Raw genomic sequence first — 16,687 nt, 5'->3', positions numbered from 1 at the left:
TTTCTAATCAAATAAATGATAAGTATGTACTGAGTTAAAAGAGTTGTAGTTGAAGCTCGCTGTTGGAAGACAACAAAAAAAGCCCATGTCATGATTGTATGGTCCAGACTTTCTGGTCTCAGTTTTATTTGACTTTTGACATCTTTTGACATCCATAACCCCATGTCTCCTTAAGTTTTTTGACTTATGTTGAAGAGATTTTCTACAACAATCCAAACCATGCCAGCAAATGGCACAACATAAAAGAGCCATAATCCTTTAATTTTCACTCATCTGTATGTGTACTATCTAGGGATTGTACGGCTATATTATTACAACTGCAATATCTCTCACAACGTGATAGAAACAAACCAGTAACTTGTTGACAGTACATCTAGAACAAGTTCACTCATTCACTTTCAGTAACCATCCACCTATTTTCCATACCGCTTGGCCTATAAAGGTCACAGGGGAGCCTGGAGCCCATCCCAGGGAACTCTGGGCACACCCTGGACGCGGTGCCAATCCATCACAGGGCACACGGAATGGACAATTTGGAATTGCCAATCACGTCTTTGGACTCGAGCAGGAGACCAGAGTGAAACCTCCGAAGCACAGGGAGAACATGCAAACTCCACACACATATCATGGAGGCAGGATTCAAACCACCAACCCTGGAGGTGCAAGGCAAATGTGCCAACCACTAAGCTACCAACCCCACCCCTGTTTACATAAAACAGCAACAGCAGTCCCGCCTCATAGTCCCAGGGTCCCCAGTTTGATTTTAAGCTCGTTACTGTCTGTGTGGAGTTTCACAGGTTCTCCTCTAGTTTCCTCGCACCTCAAAACCAAAACATCCTAGTAAGTGGATTAGCAGCACTAAACTATCCCTAGGTGTGAAAGAGTGTGCAGGTGTGAGTGTGTGTGCATGGGTGCCCTGCAGTGGATTGACGCCCCAGTCAATCACATCTTTGGACTCGAGGAGGAAACCAGAGTGCCTGGAGGAAACCTCCGACGCACAGGGAGAACATGCGAACTCCACACACATCGCGGAGGCAGGATTCAAACCACCAACCCTGGAGGTGCAAGGCAAACAGTCTCGGTGTATTCAAAAGATTTATCTATGGAATAACCCACCAGTCTAGGTGTATTCCCGCATCACGCACAGCGTTCCTTGTATCGGCTCTGGATAAAGTAACCATGATCCCGAGCAGGATAAAATGGTATCTGAATGATGAATAAGTGAATGAATTACTGTTGCTATGCAGTATGAATTTCCTATACCATACTAGTGTACCGTACTAGTCTACGCACGCAAATTAAAACGTGTTGACACCAATGGCCTTCCATAGTGCATTACATTACAGAACATGGCACACCATCTGCGCCGTTTGGATTGAGAACCGTCACTGGGACGAGGTTTAATGTGAGTATTAAGGTGTAAATGAATGCACTGCATTGAATTAAAATAGACGGCATTTACAGTGAACACCTGAGGTACTAGTCAGCTATGTTTCCTTTAGCATGTTTACATTCATAAAGTGGCTTGAAGCAGCACTGGGTCAGGATTGCTCCTAAATGAGAATTACAGTCAATTAGGTCGTGTTCTAGAGGACAGGGTATTTAATAAAGGTTTAATAAAGAAAATGTTCAAATCCTTTTGCATGTGGTTGCTATGTATGTATGTATGTATGTATATGTATGTATGTATATGTGCACTGTGTATGTGCTCTTCACCTATCATTGTTTAGCTACATAATATCCATTCAGCATCATAGGGCTGCTCACCTGAGTTCATGAGGTACCTGAGAAAGATCGATTTTTCCCCCCTGTTTTTCTGTCGTTGTCTCTAAGCAGGAGGATTTGGCAGTGGAGTTAGTTTGTTGGTTTGCTCCCAGTACACTTGCTCAGTATGGAAACCCAATAGGAGGGAGTTTTTCTGTGCGCTATGGTCAGCTGAAGCACGGCGGCTAAAAATAATCATCCTGCACTGTCCTGCGTGTGATTGCAATATCCACTGATCCACTGCGGTCTCCAACTCACTTCCAGCTCTGGGAATGAAACCCTGCTGAGACGACCATCTTCTAGTAAGTACTCGTTTATTTATTTTAACCTTTCTTTCTTTCTTTCTTTCTTTCTTTCTGATATAGTCTTATATATCCACCTATAGCCAGTCTGCTCGTTTGTTGTTGTTGTTGTTTGAACTTGTTATATTCAACACCACACTAAGCGGCGAGTGAAGGAGCTTAGTAATTGAAAGGTCTGCCTGTTTGGAGTTGGGGTTTGTCTGTGACAGAGCACGAGAAGATTCTCTCAAGAAAACGCTTACATTTTTGTGTCCAGCTTTTTTTTCTTTCTTTCTTTCTTTCTTCTGTTCACTTGTGAGAGTTGCCTCGGGATATTTGGCTGAGCTTGCAGCAGGCTTTAGGTCATTTCAGAATCAATGGACGTTATATCTATCTATCTATCTATCTATCTATCTATATGTATGTATATATCCCTAATGAGAGATTTTTTTTTCTTAAGAAACTGTGTTGTCTTGATGTAGTCAAATATCAACTAAAGTAGAATATTTATATTAATTAAACCACTGAAGTGAAAGGCATGTATTGATACTACAGACTAATTTTGACTTCCATAATGATACAGTAGCCTATAACAGTGCCGATACAAAACAAAACCCAGTACTATGTCTGATATTACTATTAAAACAACTACTGCTAAAAAAAAAACTACTGCTAAAAAACTACTGCTACTGCTAAAACAACTACTGCTAGTACTACTACTATTGTTACTACCACCACTACTATTACTACTAGTAATACTACTACTACGACTACTACTACAATTATTGCTAGTAATACTATTACTACTACTACTATTACTACCACCACTACAATTACTGCTGGTAATACTACTACTACTATTACTACTACTACTATTACTACCACCACTACAATTACTGCTAGTAATACTATTACTACTACTACTACTACCACTACCACTACTATTACTACTACTACAATTACTACCACCACTACAATTACTGCTATTAATACTATTATTACTACTACTACTACAATTACTGCTGCTGCTGCTGCTGCTACTACTACTACTACCACCACTACAATTACTGTTAGTACTACTACTATTGCTACTACTACTACCACCACTACAATTAATGCTAGTAATATTACTACTATTACTATCACCACCACAATTACTGCTAGTAATACTACTACTACTACTACTATTACTACCACCACTACAATTACTGCTAGTAATACTATTACTACTACTACTACTACCACTACTATTACCACTACTACAATTACTACCACCACTACAATTACTGCTAGTAATACTATTATTACTACTACTACTATAATTACTGCTGCTACTGCTACTACTACTACTACTACCATCACTACAATTACTGTTAGTACTACTACTATTGCTACTACTACTACCACCACTACAATTAATGCTAGTAATACTATTACTACTACTACTATTATTACTATTACTACCACCTCTACAATTACTGCTAGTAATACTATCACCACTACTACTACTACTACCACCACTACAATTACTGCTAGTAATACTATTACTACTACTACTACTACCACTACTACTACTACTACTACTACTAAAACTACCACCACCACCACTACTATTACTACTACTACTACCACCACCACTACTATTACTACAACCACTACTACCACCACCACTACTATTACTATTACTACCACTACCACCACCGCCACTATTGTTACTACTACTACCACTACCACTACCACCACCACCACCACTACTACTACTACTACTACTACTACTACCACCACCACTACAATTACTGCTAGTACTACTACCACTACCACCACCACCACTACTATTACTACTACTACTACTACTACTACTACTACCACCAATACAATTACTGCTGGTAATACTACCACCACCACCACCATTATTACTACTACTACTACTACTACAACTAATGCTGCTGCTACTACTACTACTACTACTACTACTACCACCACCACCACTACTACTACTACTACCACCACCACTACTACTACTACTACTACTACCACCACCACTACTACTACTACTACTACTACTACCACCACCACTACTGATAAATTTAATAATAAGAAGAAGAATAAACCACATATTGTGTGACAGTCACTGTGTGAATACTAATTCTAATAGACTCATATATACACACATATATACATATATATTGTAAATGATAATAGTTTTTTGGAGCACAGCTCTTTTATGTGAGGCTACTGAATAAAACTCTCCCCTTGTATGTCATGGAATTTGTTTTCAATTCACTTTCCCCACTGGGATGTCTAAAGTGGCACCATTTACTAATTTTAGGTTATGGTGTAACTCTGTAATTTTAACACCAAATTTCCAAACACTAAACTTTTGAGTGTTCCTTTCACACAAACCTGTCTAGCTGACTTTATATACTGCTGATTTTTCCTCAGTATTAAACTTTTAAAGCCCCTGGCTCCATGATTTCAAATGTAAATAAATAAATAAATAAAAAAATAAACAAATAAATAAATAAGCAAACTTGCGATACATACAAATCTGTCAAAAACTAATGTCACTGAATAAGCATTGAACAGCGGTAGATTCAAGACATGTATTCCTAATTAATACAATTAATTATAAGTAAATGTAGTCCTATTTTCGGCCCGATCAGAACTATGTGAACGAGTGGAGCTTATTAACCATTTAGGGTCCATTTAAGTTTTGCGGGTGAAACTCACGTATAAGTAAAGAGTATTTAAAAAATGTGTTAATTAGATTAAAAAAACGACTGAACTACTTACCACATATAAACTATTACACAAAAAATAATCCATTGGTTTAGACCTGACGTCACTTCCACTAGACAGAGTCCTGCCAAAAAACTCAAATTGGCCAGAAGTCAGTGACAGAAAAACAGAACGTTCTTGCTTTTGCAGTCGATGGTAAATTCCCAACAGCAGCTAAATAGGAGAATGTGTTGACAGAGGCTTTAAAAGCTAAAACAATTCGACATGCTTTAAAGACCTCCATGCTCTGTATGTGCAGAAGTTTTAGTTTCTTGACAGCCATCCAGCTTGTTCATTTAGTTAGCTATTATTAAACCTTTTACTAACACTTGGTAGTAAGCTAAAACACATTTTGCAGCTAAAACATTCACTCTGTCTGCCTTGTTGCATTCAGACTAAGTCATTTAGCCTACGCCATCCATGTTAGCGCTTTGTACGTTCCCGTTTCTCGCTAACGTGACAAGTTGCCAGGTTTTTCCCCCCGGTCTTATTTACTTCAAGAGAGAGAAAAAAAGAGATCTTTGTGAGGGGACAACTGTTTATAACTGATCTGATAATAGGAACTAATATGTTTCGTGGACATTCTATAACACTAAACATAAGTATAAGCTGTTAAAAAAGTGACTTTTTGTTCATAAATAAAAAAATTTCAATTCAGGAGCATGTTGTTATAGGAAAATAATCCACTTTGGAATTAGTGGCCTATTCCTATTATATTCTATGGTCACTATATAGCTGTCAGTACATCTCATTTAACTGATATATCACTAGGTTATCATACCACCCTTCCATGGACTATTTTTCTGTAATAGCTCAGCATGTCATGTGTTATTCCATACTTAATACCATAGCATTGAATTTTAAACTGTAATAAAAGGGGAGGTAATTATTGTCATGGCAAAATATCAACTCATACAGTTGAGGTCATGCCGACATACACGTCTTGTCCCTCCAGGATTTAGCGATTTTGTGAAATGATCGCGAAATCTAGCAAGCTACGCAGTATTTGGAGGAGCTTGCAATTTTTCAAAATTACCACAGATTTTCCGTAGATTTGGGATAAGGCGTGTCATCACAACGCGCATTCAGATACAGCCTCTTCGATTCACGTGCGTCGAACATGAGTACAGCTAAAAGGTCTCATTTACCAACAAACATCACTGTGCAGAGCAATTTCATGCAATTGCAAATTTCGCCAATTCAAGTAGTTTCCGAGCAGTTCAACCTAAAAACTCTTCAAGTTGCATCGCACAGTTTGAAAAACCCGCAGCATAATGAAGCAGTTTTTGGCTTCAACAGTCACAAAAAACTCAGCAAACTCCTGTACGGACTGACATACGTACAATTGTTATTATTTTGTTTAAAGATCTTATTTTTTTCATTCAGTACTGCCCTTCAGAAGCAACATTTACATGTTTCCTGAAAGACAAAATACTAACAATTTACACCGATCATCCTGTTCAAAAGTTTACACCCCCCTGGCTCTTAATGTATCGTGTTGCCTTCTTGAGCATCAGTGAACGTTTGCAGCTTTTGTAATAGTCGTGTACGAGTCCCTCAGTCGTCCTCGGCGTGAAAAGATGGATCTCAACGTCATATAGACGCTGTTGGAAAGGGCTCAAATATGCAGAAGATGCTGGAAAAGTAAAGAATGTGCCGGACCTGGAGGATTTTTCTGAAGAACAGTGGGCGGTTTAACTGCTCAGGACGAACAAGGGACTCGTGAACAACTCTCACAAAACATAAACACGGTCGCTGATCATCCAGGTAACGACACACGGGATTAATAATCAAGCGCGCGTAAACTTTTGAACTGATTCGTTTGTGTAAATTCAGTTATTATTGTGTCTTGTGGACTATATGGAATCATCTGTTATGTGAAATAGCTCATTCAGGGCAGAACTAAATAAAAAAAAATCTAAATGCAATTTTTATGATTCCTCTTATTAACATTTTTCAGATTCTGCAAGGTGTATGTAAACTTCTGACCTCAACTGTACCTATATATGAATCTAGTTACCTGGTTGTTTTTCTGCTTCAGTTCTTTCTTACACAGTAATTGTTGAATTCATCTTTTTATTTTATTTTATTGTGCAATTCCAGTGATATGTCACATTCTGGCTAACGGCTGACACTTCTGTATTCGCTCCTTCAGGATCTTTGGCCAGCCAGGCAGTATGGCCTTGTCATTCTGCGGCAACGATCTCAATGACTCCTACAGCATCAACAAGGGAGTCCTGAATAACGGCTGCTTTGTGGATGCGCTCAACCTTGTTCCACATGTCTTCTTACTCTTCATTACCTTCCCTATCCTCTTCATTGGTATGAAAACATTGTACATTATTTATTAGGTGACTCTGCATAGAAAGTCCAGGCCATTGTATCGAGAGGATTATTATTTTCGAAAGTACATATCAGCATGTGCCGGTATGTAGTGTGGTTTATTTTGTAACGGGTTACCGTTGATGCACTTTCATAAGAACGTGCAGAAATCTTGTTGCCACCTAGTATACAACTGCCATGTGTTTCATTGGAAGATCTCACAAAAATGCATGCCAGGTGCACAATGCTGGCATTATCATCATCATCTACTGTATAAACAATTGCTTTATGAATCAAAACAAATAAACAAAAAAAAACCCTCCTAAATCAACAGGCTTTGGGCCAATGTATCTTAAAGTCCGTGTCAACTTATATTATTTCCACCAACGTATCAAACACAATTATCCATCTCCTTACATCTGCTCACGTTTTACCTCAACCACAGAAACTAAACTTACTTCTTACTCAGCCGTTTTTATTTTTTTTATTATTTTTTTTTTTTAGCATTATAGTATGTAGTAATGATGAGTCTACCTCATTATTTGACATCATGTTGCCCGGAGATTTAAAGCATACTATTTATTATTCAGTAACTACAATGAAGGTCATAGGAAATGTAGGCCAGCCTGAGAATGAAGAGTAAATGCATGAAGTTTAAGCTGCTGAGCAAGGAATGATTCAAATACAAGACTTAAAATAAAAAAAAAGGCTGAGCAAATATCAAGCTTGTCACCAAATGTAGCTTGATCAGTCATAAGTGAAATAAAGCTGGGGTAGATTAGTGAGCAACCTCTTTTTATCATCATGACAGAATCATAGGCTGTCATATTTTTTTTTTAAAGAAGGGTTCTCATTCCTAAAATGTGCTAGTGAAACTTGAAACTGTGTTCAGCGAACAAGATCCAGGAAGAGAGACCGAAATAGAAATAATGTCTAAGTGTGAGAGCAAACATGTCTGTGTGTTATGCGGGTCTAATTAAGGCCAAACACTGGAGTAGTATAACCTACTTTTATCTGCGAGGATAAGTGAGTTTTCATCAGCGGCATCACTATTGGACGCATATATGAGAGAATACTATACGGGCAAAAGTTTGTGGACAGCTGACCCTCACACCCATATGTGGGTCTTCCACAAGCACACAGTCGTATAGAATGTCTTTGTATGCCGTAGCGTTGCAATTTCTCTTCACTGGAACTAAGAGACTCAAACCTGTTCCAGCATCACAACGTCCCTGTGTACAACGCGAGCTCCGTGAAGACATAGTGTGCCAAAGTTGGAGTGGAAGAACTCGAGTGTCCTGCACAGAACCCTGACCTCAACACCAGGCCTCCCAACATCAGTGCCTGATCTCACTAATGCTCTTGTACCTGAATGATCACAAGTCCCAACAGCCACGCTCCAAAATCTAGTGGAAAGCCTTCCCAGAAGCGTGGAGCGCATTATAACAGCGAATGGGGGAATAAATCCGGAATGGGATGTTCAACAAGCAATTTTAAGAGCGCATGTTGAAGAACCGTAGACTTTCTGATGGCTATGTATTACAAGTCAGAGCCCACCCACTAGACTAGCTTTGCTCTATCACAAGGCTAGCATGTCCTCCAAGACAGGTGAAGCTAGCCACCACATCTGTTTTTTTTTTTTAACTGGCAACAGAACACACTTGGAGGAGAACGTTGACTGCCCTTCTCTGCATACAGGAGATCACGGATTGTATCGTGCCACCCTGATAAACAGGGGAGAGAATGACACCATCCCTCCTTACTAAAAAAAAAAAAAAAAAATAGGGCCTCCCACGTAGGGGTTTCAAACGTGCAATTTCCTGATCGTGAAGTGAGGGTGTTTTTCCCGGGTTTGCACTTCACTCTTATCGCTTTGCTTGGATTGAATCTTTTCCATCTGAAGCCTATTCCACTGTTTTTCACAGGCATCTACAATACCTGTGTAGCACTTGGAATAGCTCGCAGCCCTCAATACATCTACCAGCTTCATTCCCCTGATATGATGTGATAAAACAGTCTCAGGGTGTTCCTAGCACACACCTCTGGGTGTAACAAAAATGGATTCTCAATTTCCGAGTTGGCATCCCATCCATCCAGGGTGTCCGCTGGCCTTGCACCCCGAGTCCCCTGGGATTGGCTCCAGGATCCCCACATCACTGTGTAGGACAAGAGGTATGGAAGATGGATGGATGGATTCTCAATTTCACAGTAAGCCAATCAAATACCAGAGGTAGATAGAAACCAAAGGGTGCTCAGGACATTAACATTAGTATTCGACTCACTTCTATCTTCCCCTGCAGTCTGTACAAATCATACCGACCACATCCCACCACCCACATATGTTTTGATATTTTCTTTTTGTGTGTGTCAGCATGCACAGTGGCACTAACAACAACAGCTGCAAGCTGTGGCACCTCCAAATTTGTCTTGCACCCAATGTGTTGCCGACTCCTGGTAAAGTAAAGCTTTGTGTTCAAATCAGTTCGGCAACAGGTTCATAGTTGGATAAGGTGTGATCACTAGTTTGTGTTCATTAGCTTTCTGTCAATAACAGCGTACAAACATTAGTGTTTTGAATTCTCTGATATTAATGCTGCTTCCCAGTTCACCTACTTATACTATGCACTAAAAGTATGTACTCTAAAAAATAGTATATTGTTTGTGTGGGTAGCAAAAGAGTATACGAACACGTCGTGTAATTAAAGAGAACGTTGTTGCCTAGTTACGCACACTCTCACCGTAACCAAACTCTTCGTAGCATTTCAGCTTTTCTTCATTCATTATTCCTTGTATAGTTTAATACTATTTAATTTACCCTTCCCGTGATTTATTTTTTCCACATTTCATTTACACCACTCTAATAAAACATCACAAAACTCCTCCTCCTTCATGCAAGGAGCTGTGGGCAATATCAGCTGAAAAAGTATCCATGGATCCATCCTTCGAAAATCTACCGGAAACAGTAGCTCATCCGGGTACGTTTGGGATGCTCATTTTAGCGCACTACGGTTTGGGACACGCGAATTCTCATCTCAGATACTATGTATGACGGATAGCAGACGGATTGGAAGCAGCATAACTGACATGGCCTGAAATGATGTTAATACTGATGATGATTAGAAAGTTATTAAATATGCTGGGTTTTGTTTTTGCTCACCTTTGCCAGAACTGCCCTTTATATACTGTACATTCACTCCACACAGTAGCCTATACCTAAATTTGCGTATTGTCAATAGAAACAACAGATACTCAAGTAAATATGCAGTATCAGTATGTCTATTCTGTAACATACGTGCAGTTCCTTACTGCACATCTGATAATATTATTACGCCCTCTCTCTCATACGCTCCTCAAACCTAAAATGGTGGAAATGCTCATTTTCCCGCCTTTTTTTTTTTTTTTTTAAGGCAACTCTGGGCGATTAAATCGTTTGTTGTGATTTTTTTTGTGGCAACTCACAAGCAGGGAAATTCATTCTATTCCACTGAAGGTCCAATGGAAACATTTCTTTTTGACCTGTATGTTCTTTATATCTTGTTAGGAGAGATCTCAAGGCTGTTCCCTGTACAGTGTGTTAGCTTGCCGTCACGCTCCTGTCGAGAAAATAAGGATGTTTAGCTTAGCAGATGTTGGTGATATTTGATTAATTAAACACGCAGCGTATGATGTAGAAAGCATGAGCTAGCTGGTAATGGATACAGGGTTTGGTGAAAGCCGAAGAAACTTTATTTGCTTTTCAAAACTCTAATGACGGAGTGCATGTAATCTGGATTAGGTCATCTGATTAGAAAAATGAAGTACTTGTAATCAGATTGAGGCACATTTTCCACAAAATTGGTGGATTCAGATATCCAGACAATCATATTAGTTACTTAATTTCTAGATGGATTGATTGCATTCTTACATCATCACAGGGGGGAAGAAAGTGACATGTAACCGGATGTTTATTTTAATTGTTGTTACCGTAGCCTAAATGATTATTATGTCCTTGTATCTGCATAAAAATGTTCCTTTTTTATAATGCATGTAAAGAAGGTATATAACGTTATGTATATATAAAAAAGAGTGGAAAATAAATACTATTCACAATAAGATAATCAAACTCTCAATAAGATCAACACTGGTCTGTATAATTACGGATCACTTTCAAACAAAGCTCTCCTCCTCCTCCTCTTCCTCCTCCTCCTCCGTAGTATGAAAACTAAACGAATCAGATTAGACTACAGCTCATGCGCTTCTTACATATAATAATGCATATTAGGTATTATTATATTTACTCAATAATCTAGTTGATATGTGTCTCATTGTAGAAGTTACTAGAAAGAGGAGAGGTTATTGTGGCGTGTGTGAATTTAAAGACCATTGTAAAACTCATGCAGGACCCCAAGGGGAAGTTAGTACATGGAATCCAGTGTAACGTCTGGTCCGGCGGAGGTTAAGCGAGTGTCTTTGTGTATTTGTATGTGCAGGTTGGGGCAGTCAGAGCTCGAAGGTGCAAATCCACCACAACACCTGGCTGCACTTCCCTGGCCATAATATCCGCTGGATTCTGACCTTCACGTTGCTTTTTGTGCACGTGTGCGAGATCTCCGAGGGAATCGTCTCCAACACGTACTCCTCCCCACCACACATACGAACAAAGACACACATACAGACTTGTAAATGGTCTTGCAATCAGACCAGAGATTTTGCTTGGTTATAGTAATTTCACTGTACCGGTAGAACAGGTTTCATATGTGTGCTTACACTGAGAATTTGTATTTCCTAATAGGGAGATGAAGTCAAATCACTTGCACCTTTTTCTACCTGCATTAATGGGCTTCATAGCAGCTACAACATCAGTGGTGTATTACCACAATATCGAAACCGCCAACTTCCCCAAATTACTCCTCGGTAAGTCACTACATCGATAGAGCTGCTGTAAATGACCAACAATTAAAGTATCAGATTTGCAGCCACGATTATGTGTGTTTTAATGCATGTTTTCCTAACACACACATAAAAACATTGTTGCACTTGAGAATACTTTTTAACATCCATAAATCAATACGCAGCACTGTTCATCTATTGGGTGCTGGCGTTCATCACCAAAATCATCAAGCTGTGGAAGTTTGCAGAGGAAGGCGTGGGCATACAGCATCTCCGCTTCTGTATCACGGCTCTGCTTGTGGTGCTGTACGGCCTGCTTATGGCTGTGGAGATCAACGTCATACGGGTCAGGGTAGGTACTTCCTGGGACGGAAGTTTGAAAGGTTTTACTTAAAGCAAGAAAAAAACGTTGGTCTGTGTTTATAATTGATCGGGTTATGTGTGATGTATACGTGGAACAAGAAAGGGAGCAATCAACCCAGGACCGTGAATTCAACAAATGACCAAACGTGACAATTATTCATTTTAGCACGCTAAAAAAAACCGATGCTGTAACTGTATCTCTTTCTAGTTCCTCCCACTTTATTGTTAGTTATTGGTGCGTACTACCAAATAGGTCCATTTCAGTTCCAGGTTGTAATACTACAAAAATGTAGGGGGGAGGGGGGATATTTATGAAAGGCCCCATATTTATTAGTCAGTAAAGACTTTTTTTTTCCTGGCCTACTTGACATTGGACTAAGTGCAATGTGGCCTGTTATCTAAAATGAGTTTGAGACCGAACTGCATAACTCAAAAATACCCACAATAAAATCTTGCAATTAAAATATTCCCATAAACGTTTGCAATACCGTGTTTGCCACCTTTCCCTGCAGAGGTACGTGTTCTTCACTAACCCTCAGCGAGTGAAACCACCGGAGGACCTGCAGGATCTGGGTGTGCGCTTCCTCCAGCCTTTCGTTAACCTGCTCTCTAAGGCCACGTACTGGTGGATGAACCCACTGATCATGGGTGCTCACAAGAGGCCCATCGAGCTGAAGAAGATCGGCAAGCTGCCCATCGCCATGAGGGCTGTGACCAACTACCTGCATCTGCGGGACGCTTATGAAGAGCAAAGGGTGAGTCGAGATGGTTTAGGCATGTCCTAACTTTAGTAACAGTAAAGTATAAGCGGTCAATATGGACATATTTTGGAATTTTGTATTTACTAGCAAGATCTAAATCAGCGTGCTGGTCTTAGGTAAAGCGTCTTAAAACGTAATTATATATAATATACATATATGATTTGTTCACCAGAACCAAAGTACGCCTGGGAGATCTTGGTATAACCCTTTCCTAATCAAATATAGGGGGTGTTTCACTCTGTGTAATCACATGACATGACTGTCAATGCCAGACTATGTGAGTCTACTCACATGGGCCACGAAATCCCAAATAATTTCCCTTAAGAAATTTGCTAACCGCAAATAATACTGTTGAAAATTGCGGTTTTTTTTTTTCTTCAAAAGATGGCAGCGCATTGTCCTGCTAGCTTCTTTACAGCAGCCACACACGGTATTTCCCAGAAATGAATTCCAACATACGTACAGCTTTGAGACCTGAGTGATTGCTCATATTCATCTAAATGAATTTGGACGGAAGGTTGCCAGATTCCAGCTGAGTATACCATGTTGAATAAATAGTCATGCTAGCGTTGTTTTCTATAAAAGGGGTCGTGTCAGTGTGGAAGTTCTTCATGTAGATTAATGTTACATAACCAAATTATCTTGACATTTTTTATAGCACAAGAATCAAATGAGAAATTAGTCTGTAGCCGGACCGCTACGATCTCCAGAAGTTTCTATAAACATGTGTGTGTATGTGACTACAGGAGACTGCAGAGAAGCTAGACAAGATGCCATCCATCTGGAGGTCCATGTACCGCGCATTCGGCCGGCCCATCCTCCTCAGCAGCACCTTCCGCTACATTGCCGACCTCCTTGGTTTTGCCGGACCACTCTGCATTTCTGGAATTGTAGAGAACCTGAACCCGGAGAATAAGACTGAAGTCTTCAACATGACCACGGTGTGTTGATTTGGTATCTTTGGGCTGCATTGAAAGATTCAAGTCCAATCATTTTGTCCATATTTATGTGGATGAAGTTAAGCATATCCAGAGATGGCCTATGCATCTGCTTATGTCAGTTTACTGGCTTAGTCATTCAGATTATGCAAATTATGTACATGTACTGAGCACTTTATTAGGAACACATTTACACCTACTCATTCATGCAATTATCTAATCAGCCAATCATGTGGCAGCAGTGCAATGCATACAACTATGCAGATACAGGCAAGCAGCTTCGGGTAATGTTCACATAAACCATCAGAATGGGGAAAAATTGTGATCTCAGTGATTTTGACAGTGTACAAAGCGAGCTCCATGAAGATATGGTTTGTAAAGGTTGGAGTGGAAGAACCTGAGAGTGACATCAACTCCACTGAACACCTTTGGGATGAACTGGAACACCGACTGCACCCCAGACCTCCTCAGTACCTGATCTCACTAATACTCTTGTAGCTGAATGATCACAAACCCCCACAGTCACGCTCCAAAATCTAGTGGAAAGCCTTCCCAGAAGAGTGGAGCGCATTATAACAGCAAAGGGGGAATAAATCTGGAATGGGATGTTCAACAAGCACATACAGTACCCTCCACTAATATTGGCACCCTTGGTAAATATGAGCACAGAAGGCTGTGAAAATTATCTTTATTGTTTAACCATTTGATCCTTTGTTAAATAAATTGACAAAAATACTCTGCTCTTATGGGTATCGAACAATTGCAAACACAACACAGGTTTGTCCCCCCAAAAATATCCTTGTTAAATATAGGTGTGCAACAATTATTGGCACCCCTATGAATTCATATGAGAAAAATATATTTGAAGTATATTCCCATTGATATTTTACATTTTTTTAGTACACCTGGGTGATTAGGAACAGTAAATTGTTCAACCATGACTTCCTGTTTCACAGGGGTATAAATATCAGGTAACACATAGACCAAATCCCCATAGTCATTCATAACAATGGGTAAGACCGAGGAATATAGCTGTGATGTGCGGCAAAAGGTTGTTGTGCTTCACAAAATGGCAAGTGTCTATAAGAAAATAGCACAAGCATTGAAAATGCCCATTTATACCATCAGGGCAATAATTAAGAAGTTCCAGTCAACTGGAAATGTTATGAATCAACCTGGAATTGAATGTGTGTCTATATCGTCTCAATGCACTGTGAAGAGGATGGTTCGAGTGGCCAAAAAATCTCCAAGGATCACAGCTGGAGAATTGCAGAAGTTAGTTGTGTGTTGGGGTCAGAAAATCTCCAAAACTACAATCTGAAGTCACCTACATCACCACAAGTTGTTTGGAAGGGTTTCAAGAAAAAAGCCTCTACTCTCATCCAAAAACAAACTCGAGCGTGTTCAGTTTGCCAGACACTACTGGAACTTCAAATGGGATCAGGTTCTATGGTCAGATGAAACCAAAATAGAGCTTTTTGGCAATAAACCCCAGAGGTGGATTTGGCGCACACAGAGAGGTAGCCATATGGAAAAGTACCTCATGCCCACGGTTAAATATGGTGGAGGATCTTTAATGTTTTGGGGCTGTTTTTCTGCCAGAGGACCTGGACATTTTGTTAGGATACATGTCATCATGGACTCTATCAAATATCAACAGATATTAAATGAAACCTGACTGCCTCTGCCAGAGAGATTAAAATGGGCCGTGGTTGGATCTTCCAGCAGGACAATGATCCAAAACATACATCAAAATCAACACAAAAATGGTTTACTGACCACAAAATCAAGGTCCTGCAAGGGCCATCCCAGTCCCCTAACTGGTCCCCATAGAAAACCTGTGGGGTGAACTGAAGAGGAGAGTCCACCAGCGTGGACCTTGAAATGTGAAGGATCTGGAGAGATTCTGTATGGAGGAACGGTCTCAGATCCCTCACCGTGTTTTCTCCAACCTCATCAGGCATTATAGGAGAAGACTCAGAGCTGTTATCTTGGCAAAAGGCGGTAGCACAAAGTATTGACTAAAAGGGTGCTAATAACTGTTGCACACCTATATTTAACAAAGATATATATATTCTTGTAGAGAAAACATGCCTATGGTTAGAAGGATAAGCTGACAGAGTGTTCATCTAGTAACTTTAAGTGTTTTTTTCTTAATGTTATCCATTAAAATATTTGCTCTCTGAGATAAGCGATGGCTATGATTAAGATACTGTCTCCCCCAATGACCTCCATGCAGGAACAATACTATTAATTAGTTACGTGATATTTATGTATTTAATATCGCATGTATTTATAGCCCCAAAAGATACATTTCTGCATGACATATTATCCTTACATCAACTTCCTGTTTTACTCAAATCAGAATAGCACTTAAGGCTGTAGTTATGTCTGAGGACTGAGTAGCGATGTGCTTAATTTCAGTACTGTAAGTGATTGTAACTCGAGTGTGAATATGGCTTTGTGTAGGTGTGTATAAGAGTGTGAGAGAGAAAATACATGAATGAACTGTAAAGAATAATAAGTGTGCAAGCCATAAGCATGAGGGATATGCTTTCCCAGAAATACTGTTTAAAGATCATAGAAGAATTTCCTAGTTAATATACACAGA

At 39.7% G+C, this 16,687-nt stretch overlaps 1 protein-coding gene across 5 annotated transcripts in view; it reads left to right on the top strand.

Annotated features, from left to right (window-relative positions):
* The first annotated feature begins 1,337 nt into the window (after window positions 1-1,337).
* The window catches only part of abcc9 (ATP-binding cassette, sub-family C (CFTR/MRP), member 9), a 46,204-nt gene continuing 30,854 nt past the window's right edge, over window positions 1,338-16,687 (top strand). For 2 of the 5 annotated variants that reach the window (XM_053650170.1, XM_053650169.1), the window contains exons 1-8: window positions 1,338-1,405; window positions 1,837-2,066; window positions 6,979-7,145; window positions 11,615-11,756; window positions 11,917-12,038; window positions 12,200-12,366; window positions 12,890-13,132; window positions 13,885-14,079. In XM_053650170.1, coding sequence (XP_053506145.1) covers window positions 7,001-7,145; window positions 11,615-11,756; window positions 11,917-12,038; window positions 12,200-12,366; window positions 12,890-13,132; window positions 13,885-14,079 — 1,014 coding nt within the window. In that variant the 5' untranslated portion in view covers window positions 1,338-1,405; window positions 1,837-2,066; window positions 6,979-7,000. Of the gene's footprint in view, window positions 1,406-1,436; window positions 1,477-1,827; window positions 2,067-6,978; window positions 7,146-11,614; window positions 11,757-11,916; window positions 12,039-12,199; window positions 12,367-12,889; window positions 13,133-13,884; window positions 14,080-16,687 lie in introns of those variants that run through there. The other 3 variants (XM_053650171.1, XM_053650172.1, XM_053650173.1) reach the window with 3 other exon arrangements.

Source organism: Ictalurus furcatus, chromosome 19, assembly GCF_023375685.1.
Source record: "Ictalurus furcatus strain D&B chromosome 19, Billie_1.0, whole genome shotgun sequence".
NCBI classification, from domain to species: Eukaryota; Metazoa; Chordata; class Actinopteri; order Siluriformes; family Ictaluridae; genus Ictalurus; species Ictalurus furcatus.
This window is presented reverse-complemented; position numbering and strand designations above follow the sequence as displayed.